At 38.7% G+C, this 16,970-nt stretch overlaps 1 protein-coding gene across 2 annotated transcripts in view; it reads left to right on the top strand.

Annotated features, from left to right (window-relative positions):
• CDH4 (cadherin 4) overlaps positions 1 to 16,970 on the top strand; it is a 615,053-nt gene that overhangs the window by 4,012 nt on the left and 594,071 nt on the right. For both annotated transcript variants that reach the window (XM_075176773.1, XM_075176772.1), the window contains exon 2: positions 1,318 to 1,429. In XM_075176773.1, the coding sequence (XP_075032874.1) occupies positions 1,318 to 1,429 (112 nt within the window). The remainder of the gene's footprint in view (positions 1 to 1,317; positions 1,430 to 16,970) is intronic.

The raw sequence follows: 16,970 nt of genomic DNA, 5'->3' as shown, positions 1-16,970 counted from the left end.
AAATTCGCTGTCATAAAGTGCTTGGTAATATGAATTCTGCATTACTGTCCTTTGACAGCTTTTGAATTGCAATATTTCTGTTCCTAAATAATAGTGCAAAGGAAGGAGTTTTTGAATTGCAGTATATTTTTTTTCCCCCCTAAATAAGAGTACGGAGGCTGTTAGAGCTAATCAGGGTCATTATACTCTTCTCTGTCTGCGGCTACATATTCCATCCCCAAAGACAGATTGAGAACTGCTACCAAGGAGATAGAATCTGAACAAATATGAATTTCATGTGAAACTTTGTGAAATTAAACGTCCGTTATTTCACTGGAAAAGAAGCATGAATTTAACTCTCCCGTTTCTGAAGTTGGCAGCTTAAAGCACTGTCTGTTTCTCCGAAGTTAATGTATTGAAATTTCCTGTAATTAAAATATTTCTGTACAGCGCTGCGTAATATGATTGACTAATAATAATGGTTTCCTCCTGAATATTGCCATATGTCAGTGGATTAGAAAGTCTGAACAGATTGATTATATGTAATTAACAGTTCTTTTGCGGCACTGTGTGTTTTGTGGTGTATTGGAGGGTTATGCATCAGTAAGTGATACATTTCTAAGTTTATATGCATTGTAGACCATAAACGTGCTAATTAGGATTATAAGAACTGTGCCCACAGACAGTTTGAGTTTGTCAGTTTAATATTGTCCAGCTACACAGTAGTATTTCTTTAGTTCTGTCTTCCGGGTATAATTCTCAGTATTGTTTTTTTTTTTTTATTGTTCGTGTATGGACAGCTACACAGTACCACTTCTCTTGTTCTGTAGGCTGTATTTCATTCTCAGTATTTGTTCTTATTCTGTATGAGTAGACAACTGTATATAACTACTGTCCCTATTTTTGAAATGCTGTAGGCAGAATGTAATTTTCAGTATTTTTTTTTTTTATTATTCGGTATGACTGAACAACAACATAGAACCATTTATATTATAATTACATTTGTAATTCTGTTTGTAATTGTCACTACACTTTCTTATTCTGTATGCCTGGTCAGGTGAACAGTACTGCTTCTTTTGTTCTGTAGGGTGTAAGTGAATCTTGTTATTTGTTTATTTTACACTATTCCAAATTAGTTAGCATTTATATACAATGAGTATTTACAGTGCAATAGAATATTATTATGATCATGCCTATTGACAATATCTTCTTGGGTTGTAGGGCTTATTATAGTGCACGGATGACCAGCAGTAACCTCACACTGTAATGTTAGCTGTTATACAGGTGTGCCAATTCTATTTTACACACTAACACATTGTTGCGGTAATTTGCCTGTAGGCACACACGGGGAATGTTACCACACGGCACAGCTGTACACCAGGCTTTTCTGAGGAAGGTTACACAGCCCTCGTATCGCCAAATATCAAGGAGGGACAGAGACTACTAAAAGGTAAGTGTGAGACAACCAGAACCTTTTAGTGTCAAATACCTTGTTACCCGTGAGTCTGACGATTTCACCTGTATAATCTGCTGTGTTCATGAACAATTTATGGAATGAATTTCTATTAGGGATGATTCAAACTGTGTGTCTTATTTTCTCTGGCAGAATGTATTTCTTATGGGAGCAGTTTGATCATTGCACTATACAAATCTTCCACAATGCTTCCCGTGTCTGTAGCATCTCATGTCTCCGCTAGCATTTAATATCCTCTTCCAGCGTGTTTAATTCAGGAGGGGAACGGGCTGCAGAACATTGCTAAGATCTGCGTGCTGATATCTCACAACTAAGGGGGTTAACGGATGTTCACTGGAATGGTTAATTTATGGGGTAAAGTGCTGAAAGTGATTAATGTATTTCTATTGTACGTGTCTGAAACTGAACCTTTTAGACATTATTTGGTGCGTATATTGGCAATTACATATTTGTTTTCATTAGTCTGATGAAAGCAGATATTTGAATGTTGAATAGGGATCACAGCATACGTACTACCTGCGCTATGTTACAGTAAAGCCCATTATGCGGAATCTGCTCGTGGCTTTTAGAGGATTTTTGTTCACATCCTCTCTTTGTTATATGTAATTCACACATTTGTATTATTCATTTTATGTACCAATAAACTACACTCTACACCCTACTCTGTGATGTCACTGCATACAAGACAAGAATCAGCTCTGTGGATTAATGGGTTGGGTGTTTTTACTGTTTGTCTACAGAGAGAGAGTGAACATATGTTTTAGCAAATGGACAAATTCTCAGAGGACCTGCCTGCTGAGTTCAGATTTTTTTAATACACTAATCTACAAGCATTTTCTCTCTCCCTCCTTAATCATTCCAAACCCGTGTTTCCTCCTGAGGTGCTAAAGTGTACCTGTTACCTTCACACAGTGGAGGCAGCCATTTTTTTTTTAACTGCATTATTATTCTGCCTATCAGCTCATTAGGAGCTTGTGATTACTGAGGCATGAGGCACACTGAGGCACGAGCCACAAAGTTCCTAGAGATTATATAGGCCAGTGTTGGTTAACCTGTGACGCTCCAGGTGTTGTGAAACTACAAGTCCCAGCATACCCTTCCAGCAATAAGCTGCTATATTTTGTCAAAGCATGCTGGGACTTGTAGTTTCACAACACCTGGAGTGTCACAGGTTAGCCAACACTGATATAGGCTGTATTCTCATGAATATTGGTTCAGCCCACACAATGGCTGTGTGATGGGCCCACTTTAAAAGAGGATTTTGTGACGTAGCAATGCTGCAGTGAACATTGCACATATTCTATTCCATACAGCCCTGCAGAATGGATTTCTCACTTAGATTATTACTATGGAGACTGCATGACTTTGAGCAGGATTGGGAGACTATCAGGACTTTAACTGATGCAGAACTACGTTTCCCATGCTGCTCAGCCAGTGGCTAGATTGATGAAAGGTGGCTCATCAATGATTTAGAGGGAACCCTTGGATTACTGCAGACTTGCAGATTCTCTCGGCCCTTTACAGCTGTTGTTCCAGTTCAGTGCTGTGCTTATACCTCGGAGGATTTAATACAAAATTAAAGTGTCATATGTACAAGACAAAATTCTTTGAGAGATGACATTGTAATTATTGCCAGTAAGTTGTTCTTGTTCGGCTGAACGAGAGACTAGAACACGCGGGTGAATTTGGAGCTGCACTGAAGTTTAATGGTATCGCAACAAAGTAGTACACTTTTGCTTTCAGACTAGTCAACTATTCATTTGATGGCTGCAGTTGTTGATATTATAATCTCTCCTGACACAGTTTAGCTATTCTTGTATCCTTCCTCTTTTACAATTGTTATAATCCGGTGCACTTTGATTTAATCATTCCTACAGATTCATCAGTATGTCTCAGGTCAAATTGTAAAAGTATCCATGTCCACATCAAGGAAATCTACTTTCTTCATCTTGTACACATTTCCATGGTCAGCTTTGTAGTGTGTCTAAAATACATATTAACTGCGCTTTACACACATTTTCAATGGAATTTATTATTGTTCATTTGTTAGTAGACGTTGACATAGCTTGTTCTTGACCCATATGTTACCCACAATTCATTTTCCAGTTCCTTTGGTTCTATTGGGCTACTTCCAGTTTATTTGACTTAAAGTTCATTAGTTTGTGCACAAGGGCAGAACTACCATAGGTACAGGTGATGCAGCTGTCATGGGGTGCACAGCTGAGGGGGACCTGCCTACCCTTTCAAAGCTCCATGTCTTACTTGTGACTTTTACTCCATTGCGCACTATATGGGGGCCCTTCCAAAATGTTGATGTCCGGCCCACAAATGTGTTGGTACGACACTCCTCATCCAGAGTAATTTTGTGCTTCTAAAGCATAGAAAACAATTTTCCATTGCAGTCAACACCGCTACATGGAAACTGGTCCGATGATGTCTTTTTTTTTTTTTTTAGAGACTTCTTGTCTCTTATGGTTCTACAGGACCTGCGCTTCCTGTTGAAGCTTCAGAAGCTTGCTTGCAACACTTCATATGCTCTAGTTCTGCAATAGGCCGATGCAATAATTGGTTTAAGTGGGAAATTTCACACTGCTTAAGGGATCTAAAATGCAGAATGCAACATTAATTTCTGTGCTCAGAGCTACTGTTACAGAGCAAAGATTTGAGCTGTTTAATTAAAAACAAATTTGTTTTAACTGTTTACCCCTTGTGAATGCTTATTTGTGACGGCACCCTTAAAACTTTCTTTGTGGACGCTTGGCATGGGGCTGTTACATTCTTAGTCAGAAAGGCTAGCACTTTAGTGTATCTTGGGCAGGTCCTGATGGATAGTTGCTCTCTCTTACAAAAAAAAATGTCTTAGGGCCTGATTCATCAAGACACATATCTGCCACTCTGCACATACCAAGAACCGAAGTTCACATCAATATGTTAATAGACTTAATAAAGACAAAAAGTAGATCATTTATATATAACAGCACACTACTTATTTATAAATGTGTATAGTGGCTTCTATAAGGAATGTGAAGAGCACAGTTTTAGTGGCCACCGTAGGCAGCAGAACAACTATGAACACCCTAGGATAAGGAACACCATTTGCGAATGCCTGTTGCTTTCTTTATACAGTATACTCAAGAACCTCCACTAGACCACTTGCAGTGTGACCTCACTCATTGTTATTGTGTAATATAGTACAGTGGACACAGTTAAAGCAAATTATACATATATACGAGGGTGAACTAACATTAACAATTTGTTTTTACATGGGGTACAAAATACAATTCCAGACTATAAAATGAGTGTACTCTCATTGCTGAAAGATGTTTTGTTTAAAAGATTCTACATGGTAAAGTACTGTCGAGTGAGTAATATGTGTTCATGTGCATGCTGCCACTTGTAGTGCCACAACAATGTACTTTAAATGGTGTCCATATCTGGAAATATTAAGTGTTGCCTCATCATTAAAATATTGTTATTGCCCCACTGGTAGTGAAATAGTAAGCCACTATAATGTAATAAAATAAAATAAAAATTCCCTTACATATGATCATTAATGAAATTCAGCCCACTAATTTATTCATAAAATAATTTTGTCCCCCGTAAGATAATTAATAATAATTTTTGGCTCTCTAAAACAAAAATCATGCTTTACTTATACTTGCATTGCGCCTACTGTTATAATAACATTTCCCTGCAATGTAACAGTGATGTGTTTGCTAATCTCGCCTATAGAAAGCAGCGTGTTGATTCTGGCAACTTTCAATTCAAACTCGGGTGAGATTGCAAAATCTCAGCTTCATACATTGGGCGATTTGTACTGCTAAAGTGGCAAAACATTGGGACTGTGATTCGTAGCGATTTTGGAAATGGTCGGTTTTGAACAATACACTTTACTAGCAATTTTCAATCAACTTGCCCTTTAATACATTGGCGAGTTTAAACTCGCCTGAGAAACTCGCTGAAAATCCAAAGTCGCAGCTTGATACATTTACCTCCAGGGGGTAAATGTATCAAGCTGAGAGTTTTCCGGCGGGTTTAAAAAACCAATCAGATTCAACTATCATTTATTTAGTACATTCTACAAAATGATAGATTGAATCTGATTGGTTGCTATAGGCAACATCTCCACTTTTCAAACCCACAGAAAACTCTCAGCTTGATACATTTACCCCCAGGTGCGCTATTGCATTGGAATCTGTGGCTGTTGTTTAATTCCATCTGTCATGTTATTAAACATTATTAAAAAATATTAAATATGTAGATAAATAAGTCTTAAGACTTCTGGCCATATGTCTTGCTGAACACCAAGAACAAAATAATAAATGATGTTAATCTATAAGTGTATTTTCATATTAAGCTATTTGAAATATGTCTAGACATTTTATTGTGAGGAGATTTGTTAATATTCATTATGTATTGAATTTTATTATAAGAAGGGGACACAGTGGATGTGGCCCATGCTTCGTTTGCTTTAATTATTTAAAAAATACACATAAGCTGATGTGAAGACCCTAAAGAAAGAAGACCTTTTATATATGTCTATTATAAATCTGCACTGAAATGGAGAATACACTGTAATTACCCCTCTCGCACCTGCAGTAGTATGTCCTGAGTGCCTGGAAAAAGAGATTGCCCCCTGTGTGCTTATCTAAGCTCCTGCAGTGGTAGGGAGCCTTACTGGCCTGTAGCACCCAAGGGAGCAATATAGCAGGCAATTACTGTCACACTGCACGATAAACAGCACTGTGTTTCAGTATGTGCTTTTACTGGGGAATCTGCATTTAGCCTCTTGTGGTCTACAGCAGCATACCCTTGGCCATAATAAACATCAACTGGCATAATTAAGTTAATAAAAAAAGTAAAATATAAAAAATAAGAGAGACCTTGTAAATAACTATTTTAAAGAGAATAGTTGAATACATTTGTGTTATATAATTCATATTTATAACATCACTGACTAAATCCATACTTACCAACTTCTTGGAGCTGTCTTCCGGGAGCCTGCTGGGGAGGTGGGCATGAGGGGGGTGGGGCGCCAAAAATCAAGTCATTTTGGACCCGCCCCTTGTGACGTAATGACGCAAACACGTCATTTTACATCGGGGGCTGGGCCAAATGCCGCGATTCACAGAGAACCATGGCATTTTGGACCAAACTAGGAAGTGGGTAGAATTCGGGAGATCGCCATACTCCCTTGGGAATCCGGGAGACTCTCACAAGATGCGGGAGACTCCCGGACATTCCGGGAGAGTTGGCAAGTATGACTAAATCACATTTGACAAAAGGTAACTTATATTAAAAAGGATTATACACCTCATAGTTACATTTAAATGGTAAATAAATTGCATGTGTTTGTGCTAGAAAATTGTTCCTTTCATCTTTGAGACCATCTGTTTAAGATTTTATATATATATATATATATATATATATATATATATATATATATATATATATATATATATATATATATATATATGCTGTATACTATCCCTTAAACACACACATACTTAAAAACATTTCATGTTTAGAAATCAGAACATGGCCACGCACACTCCGAAAAGAGAGTGGGACATGGTCATGTAATTTTGGGGGAGTGGTTATGTCTCAGGATTATTGTAACACAATGCTTATATGCAGCACGACATACGTACAGAAAATATTGCAAAAAAAAAAGCACTTGCATGTTCCTCACAGAAAGTTTTCGGTTACTATTTATAAATAAAGAATAATAATATAATATACAAAACACAAATTCCATCTTTGCAAAGTTTTTGTGGCATTAGTTCTCTTGTTGAACTCTGTTTTGTGCTAAGTCTAAGGACATGCAGTACATGAGTGGGAGACGATACTAAGCTGCAGTTACGTCTGCACTGAAGCAGATCTTATAAATCCACATCCTGTCTCCTCAATGCTCCATCTCAGAATGAGCATATTTCATGGTATGGTGGCGCAAGTATATCACAGAGAATTATGTGTATCTAACTGTGTCAGATCGTCCTTTTTAGTGCAGTTGGCATAATATATTACATGCACTGTGTGATCTGATGGATTTTTGTCTGCTGATAAGCTTCTTTATCCCATGACACAGTCCAAAGGAGACTCTTTCTTCATCTGTGTTTTTGTATGACAGATATTGGGGCTAATGAGAGGTGATGCTGATTTAAGTTGAAGTACAGAAGTCCAATACATCCATGTGTAAAACATTAAGGGGTCTATTTATACATAGTAATTTAGTTGATGTGGTTGGAAAAAGACACCAGTCCATCAAGTTCAACCTATTTTGGATCTCCTGCGATCCTGCACTTATATTTGAAATTGATCCAGAGTAAGCAACCACCAATCTGTTTCAATTGTGAAAATCCCCCCAGACCCAATATTTCAGTCCTATTTTTACCTTATATTCACTACTATCCTTCATTTTAATTAAAGGTCGTATCCCTGGATAACTGTTCTCCAAAAATTTGTTTAATCCTTTCTTAAACATATCTACTGAATCTTCCATCACAACTTTCCCTGGCAGTGAATTCCATATCTTGACTGCCTTTACTGTAAAGAACCCCTTCCTTTGCTGGTTGTGATTCCAGCACAATAGCCATCTTGCAGCGATGCATAATAAAATACTGCTTAAATTTATCATGCCTCTAGGAGGCACTAGGAAGACCTCCCCTCCACCACAAAGACTTTTTACTATTCACCAGCAATACATAACTTGTGCGGGACATTTGCAGATCCTCCATTGTGACACTTTCCACTCTGTAAGAAATGCTCTGCTTTCGATCTTCTTGATTCATTTATAATTGCAGTTACCATGCTTGACTAATTGTTGAGAATGGTGTTTTTAAACATCAATTAACTAATTTAGCACAGATAACTGCAATAGTAAATTGTTGACTTTCCAACCGTTCACTGCTTTTCTATGTCTTCAGTGCCAACCTGTTGATTTAAGAAGAAGGTATCAAGCAGAGAGCGCCTTGCCGCCATTAATGTACCCAGGTTATCAGTTACTGGCCTGTGGCCCAGGGAGTTTGCAGCAACCGATTCATTATACGCAAGCTGCTAAGACATCTAAATCACACTAGGGGGTATATTTACTAAACTGCGGGTTTGAAAAAGTGGAGATGTTGCCTATAACAACCAATAAGATTCTAGCTGTCATTTTGTAGAATGTAGTAAATAAATGATAACTAGAATCTGATTGGTTGCTATAGGCAACATCTCCACTTTTTTACACTGTAGTTTAGTAAATATACCTCGAGATCTAATCTCCGGGTGGTGTAATAAGGTGGAAAACCTGAAAAAATTATTTATCGTTAATAAATTATTTTTAAAATAAATGTGGGGAAAAAGGTAGACATAATATAAACAATATTAATGTCACTGATCTCTCTCTCTCTTTCTCTAGAAGTAGAACTAGAACTAGAAGCTCAAACTGTAGCTCAGATCTGGGGCCTCCGGAGAGATAACTACCGTTAACTCACTGGATATTTGTTGTGAAAAAAATAGTGGTAAATTGCGGAGATAGGTATTTTTTGCCAAGGCAATAGGCTACGATTTAAAAAATTACACTTTTTGCTATGATGATAATTAGAGCCCTACGTCATGGAATGTTTGTGAATCTGTTGCTAAAAATAAAAACTAAACATTAATCTGTTCAAATGAAAGGTTTGAAAAAAAAAATACAATTATTTTGGTGAACATTTAAACAAACTTTTTAAGAAGACTTTCAAAGCTTCTGGTTAGTTGTAAAACATTTGGGGGGGAAATGAATGAATTCTTTTACATTAACAACTAATGTTTTTTAACTGCTTGCCGCATAGATAAAAATATAGTTTTTCCACAATTTATAAAACTCCTCTCACTGGGACAGCCCAGAGAAAAGCAGCCCCAGGAGACATTTCTCTCCACAGAAAGGCTGCTGCATTGCTACCTCGGCAAAAGTTTATTCCTTCAGATCTGATGGCATTTCAGCACCTTGGACAGTGGCGGTGACTGAGAAGTCAGTGAGGTAGGCTGGGGAAACACCTGCCTTCAGTGCTATTAAATGTCTCCTGCAATCACTACCTCCCAGCAGACCACTGTGCTGGCTCACGGGCCATATTGAGAAGAAAAAGGTAGATAACTTACACTTTCTAGACTTTCTGGAGTTAATTATCAGAATGGATATACCGTAACACTTTTCACATAGCTACACTATGCATTTAAGTAAACTTAATGCAGTTAAGTCTACTGCGGAAACAAACTAGACAAATCACATAGCTGCAGTGCATAGTTTAAAGGGGGGTGCTGTTCTCCTTCTTTATGTTTATCCTTCTGCAGAAGCATGATAGGTAATAGCAGTCTGGGAATTCGTCAAAGCCTTGCAGCATAGTGGAAGGCACCTACAGAACACCTTAAATATAAGAATTGGTTCATAGCACAGCTAGTGTATCTATCCTGTACAAGTGCTCATACTGCATGCTATGGAAGAATGCATTAAAATTAACACTGTTACTGAAACTGACCGCATAGGGAACCCTCCAAAAATGTAATTGTCGCCCCTCAAGGGTTGTTTAGTTCTAACAAACAGTGTACAAATGCCAGGGATCTGCAGACCAACCATAGCTCAGGAACAAGAGCCCCTTCTACAGCAGTACTAAGTGTGGTATTGTTAAGTCTAAATACATTGCTCACATCATGAACGACTCATGCACTACTCAAAAAGACAAGAGGGGAAGAGCAGGGATGAGCTCCCTCTTCTCTGTTTTTTCCTCTGGCATGGGTCTGACCTGTATAATTCTATGGTTTATGCCATCCACAGTTGACATTAACTTTTCAAGTGCTAAAAATCCAAGTGGCAAAAAGTTAACCTTTTCACCTTTTGATATATTGACACTTTGTATTGTCCCCACAGAGCTCAATGGGGATGACAGAAATGGGGATAGTGCAGGAGAAATCAGTGCTTTTAACCCTTTTTTAAATTTGTAAAGTAATCCTATCTCCGTGAAAACAGACATTTTTGCTGGAGTGAAGGCTTATAGGACCCTAAATTTCTGGTAATGTAGAACATCTCAGAAGTGATCTATGTTTTTACATATGCTCAAGTGACAGACATTTAAACTGAATAATTCAGATTGGTCACATATGGGTTAGTTATGGTTACCTTTGTTCCCGAACCTAGCTGTCCTAATCACTGTGCAAAGAAGGTCTCACAGACATTATTTCTAAGCTTTGTCACTATAACTACTTTTCCAAGTGACCCCTTTCATGTTGTCAACAATTCAGTACTTGCTCCAGATCCATTTTCCGTTCTCCCCGTGGTTTCTCAGAGAAGTACTGCTCTCTCAGCAGAAAGATTTCACACACTAGAAAATCTCAGTTCAAACACAAGACAGCGAGGGACTTGAAACAGAATTGATGAACTGTGTATGGTGTGTGTGTAAGCAAAACCTTGAGGTTTGGCAGCAGGTCTCTCAGTTAGAGCTTCACATTCACACCCTGTGAGGCTCCGGGCTCGGCCTTGCTTTGCGTACAGTATATCAAACTAATCACACATTCATATTTAACTTAACACCATCAAAGCAACTGGCTATTCCACATACTTGTGTTTCGTACAAGTCTGGAAATCACAGACTGGCAAACAGTGATGGGATTCAGTATGAAAGGTTTGTAAGCATATTTATATATTTATATTTACAGAGTTTTGTGTTTATAATGATGATAATATGCCAGCACTCAATAATGTCAATAATCAAAATATTTTAAGGTAACATTAGCCTGGATAGAGGCAGTTTATGTTTCAATATTTTAAGCCCTATTTTTCTTCTGTGGAGCCACAAATAGATAGTAGTGGGATTTTGAAAAAGGGCGTTAAAAGGGCATGGATACCCAAAAAAATGTAATTATGTACTGCAAATGGTCGGGAGGCTCGGCAACAGCAGAGAATACCTGATCGAAATGGGTGTAACATTTGTCATAAGTAGAGATGCTCAGGCTCGGTTTTCTGAAAACTGAGCCCACCCAAACTTAGGGGATCCGAATAGGCTCACGAGCCGGCTCATTACTTTTACAGGTCCTCGGATCTGAATCGAGGCAAAATGTCATTGTTGCGTTGTCGGATATTGTGGGTTTTGGATTCCATAAGTACCACCCTCCCCAGGAGATCCAGCGCCATTGCTCACACAGAAACAAGGGTAGCAGTGTTCTTGTCACTCTCCAGTCTCCAGTGCCATTGCTCATACAGAAACAGGAGGGATTGCAGGGTTCTTGTCACTTGACAAAAAATGACTGGAAATTGTTGGAAATTACTGTTATTGAGGTTAATAATAATGTATGGATAAAAAAAAGAGCCAAATTATGTGATTTTAGCAAAAGAAATAGGGATTTTAGAAACAAATCGGGATCCAAAACACACAAGGGCGGTTTTACCAAACCAAACACGGGGGTCAGTGAACATCTCTAGTCATAAGTCATCAGGCAAAGTAAATCAATGACAAATCAGGATAAAGCTCCACCCCAAATTTCCTAAACAACCCAATTTGGACTACTTTGGTGCATTTTAGACAGTTGGGAGTTTTGAACTAGTACATGTGAGCTAATTACTCCCAGTCTCCTGCTGCTGCCAAGTTTTGTGTCTGATTACATTGACTTGTGACTTGGTTTGTGTCTTTCTTTTTCTTTTTTCCGTCAAATTCAAAAGCAAATATTTTTTTCTGAATGTCTGTTTTTAAAAAATGGCAAACAATGTTGGGGTTCTAGGCCCTTGAATAATTTGACGTAAGAAACTGTTTACATTGACATTTCTTTTTTTTTTTTAAGTCTTCATTAAAATGCTAAGTTTTAGCTATTTTCTCACATTAAGAGCTCACTTTTAAACGTAAGATTCACAAACCAGTCGTCATTATTCCAGCATTACACCAAGTCCGTGACTTTTAAAATCTTTTCCTTAAGGTGATAAAATATTCGTAAAATATCTTTGAATTTCATGCTAAAATTGAACTTTCCATTTCTCAATACAGCTCTCTCCTCTTCACCCTTCTCTGGCTTTCAATCTAAGATGAACGCTATAAACACTTGGTCTGGCTAATGTTATTTAATTATATATTTGCTGGTAGAAATTAGGCTAAACACGTGATCCTTATTTATAGCTTAGTTATATTAAAGTAAATGGATTGTACTTAATACGGCAACAGGACCTGCCCTGAAATGACTTGAGGTATCAGACTCCAGCACTATTACGCCATACTTTGTGGTTTATCATATTTCCCTGAGTCAGCTATCTAACATCCTAAAAAACATAGAGTGTTCCAGGAGGAGCCATTTATTACACAGTAATTAACTTCTGTATGATAAATGAGGAGATGTAATGTTGTGGCATTCAGCTTAGGAAAATAGGCTTCTTCTAACAGAGAACTTCATAATAAGAATACATAGAAGTTTCACAGAATACTTCTAGATGGCATTTTGAGGAGCTTGTGCCTCAAGTTTATTGCTGATTTTGAATTGCTCGTTTGCATTTGAAAGGGAAGCACAATAATCTAAATGATCAAATGTTATTTAGAATTAGAGGGTCTATTTAACAAAGGGAGGAAACTCCAGTTGTCCCCGGAATTTGAGCTTCTCCCTATTTAACAAAGCCCCTGAGCTGGTGAAGACTACAATTAGATGTCGCTGTAGAGGGCCTTCACCGGGGACCTCCTACGCAGCTTCCACAAGCCTATCTACCATGTACAGTGGCAGTACAAGTGCTGCCGCTGTGCTCCTATCACCATCTCTTTTGTTTTAAATGATTTCTAATTTTTGATGAAAGTGGAACTGGAAGTCCAAGTTTCCAGTTCCATTGCGCATGTGTGGACTTCAAGCTGGTTCACGCATGCACATTGGCTCCCATACTGGCCTGGTGAAGTGCTAATATCTAGCATAATGCTGCCAGCAGGGGCAGGCTGGGCCAAGGGGCCAGCAGAATCAAGTCTATTTTGGGCCGGTGTTGTTGTCTTTATTGATATGTGGCTGGCCCCTCCTCCGGGACCAGCCACCTTACATTACTGGCCGCGGAGCCGATATCACACGGGATGCGCACAACGTGACATATGCCGTCCCATGTATGAAGAGGAACATTCGGCGCGGCGGCGCGGCTGGAATAATGTAAGTGCCAGCGGGGGCTGGGAGGTGGTGTGTTAGTGTATAGTGTGTGTGTGTGTCTGTCAGTGTGTCAGTCAGTTAGCGTATAGTGTATGTGTGTGTCAGTGTATAGTGTGTGTGTGTGTGTGTGTGTGTGTGTGTGTGTGTGTGTCAGATACCCCCAGAGTCTTAATCCAGTTCTGGGCCAGGGTGTCAGATTGACACCTAGTGCTCTGCTTCTCCTACCAGTAGCACCGCTCATATTATTTGTTTAAAGTTAACCTTAATAACCCTGATTGTATATAGTCCAAAGCAAAAACAAGCCCTTTGCTAGCAAAAACATCAGGTTTTTAAAGCAAAAGGGCTTTTTGCATTTTGATAAATCAGCCCCTGTGTTCAGCACTGTAATAGAACATTCTATAATCTATTGCTATAATATGATTTATACCCCATTATAATCAGCGAGGTATGTAAAAAAAACAAGTGCTGTTGGGAGAAGGAACATATAAAATAAAATGAAATATAAAGTGAGGTTTGTTTTTTGTTGCATTTTTTGTTTTCATTATTTAAGATTTATCATTTAATAAAAAAGTATAACTGCGTTAAGCAACACTAAAATTGCCTCGTTTTATATTGATAAATATATATTGTACCGAAGACCAACCTTTAAGGATGGGCTGCTGCTTATGGGCCAGTGTTATGTGCTTGCTCCCTGGGCTAAAGTCTGACAGCCAGCCCCTGGCTGCTAGTCAGTATTGCTGGGGAGCTGAGCATCCCTTAGCTATCTGGCAACATTTTCTTTTTAAATTGGGTGAAAGAAGATTTTCCATTTTGCCCAGTATTGATAAATCTCTTAGAAGCTGTAATAAAAGTGTCCTGAAAATCAAGACTCATCCAAATGCAAGTCTATACTATTTAGGAATGACCTTATTGTAATTATAACAATGCTCATTACAGGCGTATTGCCTGGAACAGTAGCAGGCATCCACACAGCCTATGCAGCAGTTCCATCATTGATGATGTTGTCTACTCACTGGCTTGACTAATCAGCCATAGGTGAACCTACTGTTTGGGCTGCGTGAACACATCATGATGCTGCTCTGCTCTCATAATTGGATCTTAATGGGAAATCCATGAAAATGTCATGGTACCCACCACTGGTGTAAAAGAACCAGATAGATGTGAAGTGCAGCAGATGGAGCTAATGTGTTATGTAAAGAAATGTTCATCTGTGGCAGTCTACTTCGTAGGTTTATATTGAGGGCTATGGTGATTTCCCATTTTAGAGGGCAAAAATATAGTATTTTACTCTAGCATACCCCACCCTCTATTGATTGACTGGAAGACCAACTGTGAACCTGTGTAGGCTGAGAAGAAAGTAATACTAATTGGCACTGGCCAGGGCTTTCTGCACAACCTTGTGAGGCTAGGTACAGCCTTATTTGTAAAGGATAGACCTCAGTTGCCTCCGGCTGTAGAGCAAGTAGACCTGAGCATGCTCTGTGACTTGGGACTGCATGAGAACTCCATTTGTATAGTTCCTGGCATCAACTATTTATTAGGGACATGTGTCAGTACCAGCAGTCTTTGACATCACTGGCCTGCCTCCAGAACCCAGCAGGCCAGTGATTACTGGCCTTCCCAATTAGAATCCTTAACAGAACCTGTCTCAGGTGTTACCACTAACCTCCAGTACTGATGATATACGCAGGAATTACTAACGCAAGTGCCTAAGTATCAATTTTGTCCAACATCGGTAGTCCCGCTCCAGGACTATACTAAGAAGTATAGCAGCTATGAGTGTTTATTTAATTCCTGTGTTCAGACATCCTGACAGCATTTCACCCATAACCACATTTCCATCTGCAGTGTTCTCGGCATACTAGCTAATTGCTCTGCTGCTTTCACAGAGGGAACCAACTACACTGGACTGCAACCTGACTTCTCCCTGAGCGAAGCCCATATCACCCTGTGGAGATCCCCAATGAAGTGCGGTGGGGGGTTTAGATGTGCCAGTGTATTTGGTTGTGCCTATCCTGCATGCTAGTTATTGTCGTCTGTGTGTGTGTACTTTGCTACACTTGCTGTCTATCTCTAGTCTACAGGGTCACATTTACTCAGTTGTATCCATTTGTTTATTGCATGCTACATGCTGTTCAAACAGTGCCAACACATCCGTGTACCTCATTGCAAGCTACACGCCGTTCAAACAGTGTCAGCACATCTGCATAACGTATTGCACTCTTCACACTGTTTAAACAGTGCCAACACTTCTGTGTATTTTATTGCATGCTACGCGATATTCAAACAGTGCCAGTACATATGTGTGCCCCAGTACTTGCAATACACTACCCAGGCAGTGCCTACAAACTCCATGTACTTCAATGCACATTAGCAAACACCCAAACTTTACATACTCTGCTGTACCCTCAGCATTTTGCCTACAGTGTGAAACACCTCAGTGTATTCTGGTGGGACAACCTCCCTTTTGTATCCCATCCATACATATTCTGGTGTGTTCCCTGTACATACAAAATCATTAGGTCACACAGCCAGATAGGAAAAGTATGCCACATAGAGTTGCTAAAGTGACTTCTAGGTGCAATATAATGGTACAGTGACTGGGGTAATATGGATGCAATCTTCTCTCGAAAAATATGTCCCCGTTGGAGATGCTTATGCCCCGCCGAACATCACCAATCCGAGTACCAAAACTTTCCAGCTTCCTTGGATCACTTGACAAAAATTGACTGGAAATGACTGGAAATTAATGTTATTGAGGTTAATAATAATGTAAGAACAAAAAAAAGCCAAATTATGGGATCTTAGCATTTTTTTTGCAATTCAAGAAAAAAAAAAAAATTACATATCCAAAACCAAAACAAATGAGGGCAGTTTTGCCAAAACCAAAACACAAAGTTAATGCAGATCCAAATCCAAAACCAAATCCAAAACATGGGGATCAGTGAACATCCCTAGTTCCTATTGCTGTTATATTTCTGCCCTATTAACGTTAATCAATAGGCTTAACTGTGAACTGGCAGGTACTGAAGAGATGGAGGTGAATATGGATCAAGTTTGTGGCTTGCTTTTTTTCTCTGATATACATAGTATGTTTGTGAATGTTATTATATGCCACTGTATATAAAGCAATTCAAAATTTAGGTTTAATGATGATCTAATTCACTTGTACTTCATGTTTATCATTATAATCATTGTTGTTATTATGAACATTGCTATAATTAATTAACAGCGCTAACATATAAGAGAACTTTATTCACAGACATTAGTTCCTGGCCCAGTGTAATTTATAATCCAATTTCCAAACCACAGTTGCAAAAATACACACACCAATTTTAGCCAAAAGTCGATTAACCCATCGTTATGTGTTTGGACCATGGGATGAGACTGAACATTTAGG

This window comes from Mixophyes fleayi, chromosome 6, assembly GCF_038048845.1.
Source record: "Mixophyes fleayi isolate aMixFle1 chromosome 6, aMixFle1.hap1, whole genome shotgun sequence".
Taxonomy (NCBI): domain Eukaryota; kingdom Metazoa; phylum Chordata; class Amphibia; order Anura; family Limnodynastidae; genus Mixophyes; species Mixophyes fleayi.
This window is presented reverse-complemented; position numbering and strand designations above follow the sequence as displayed.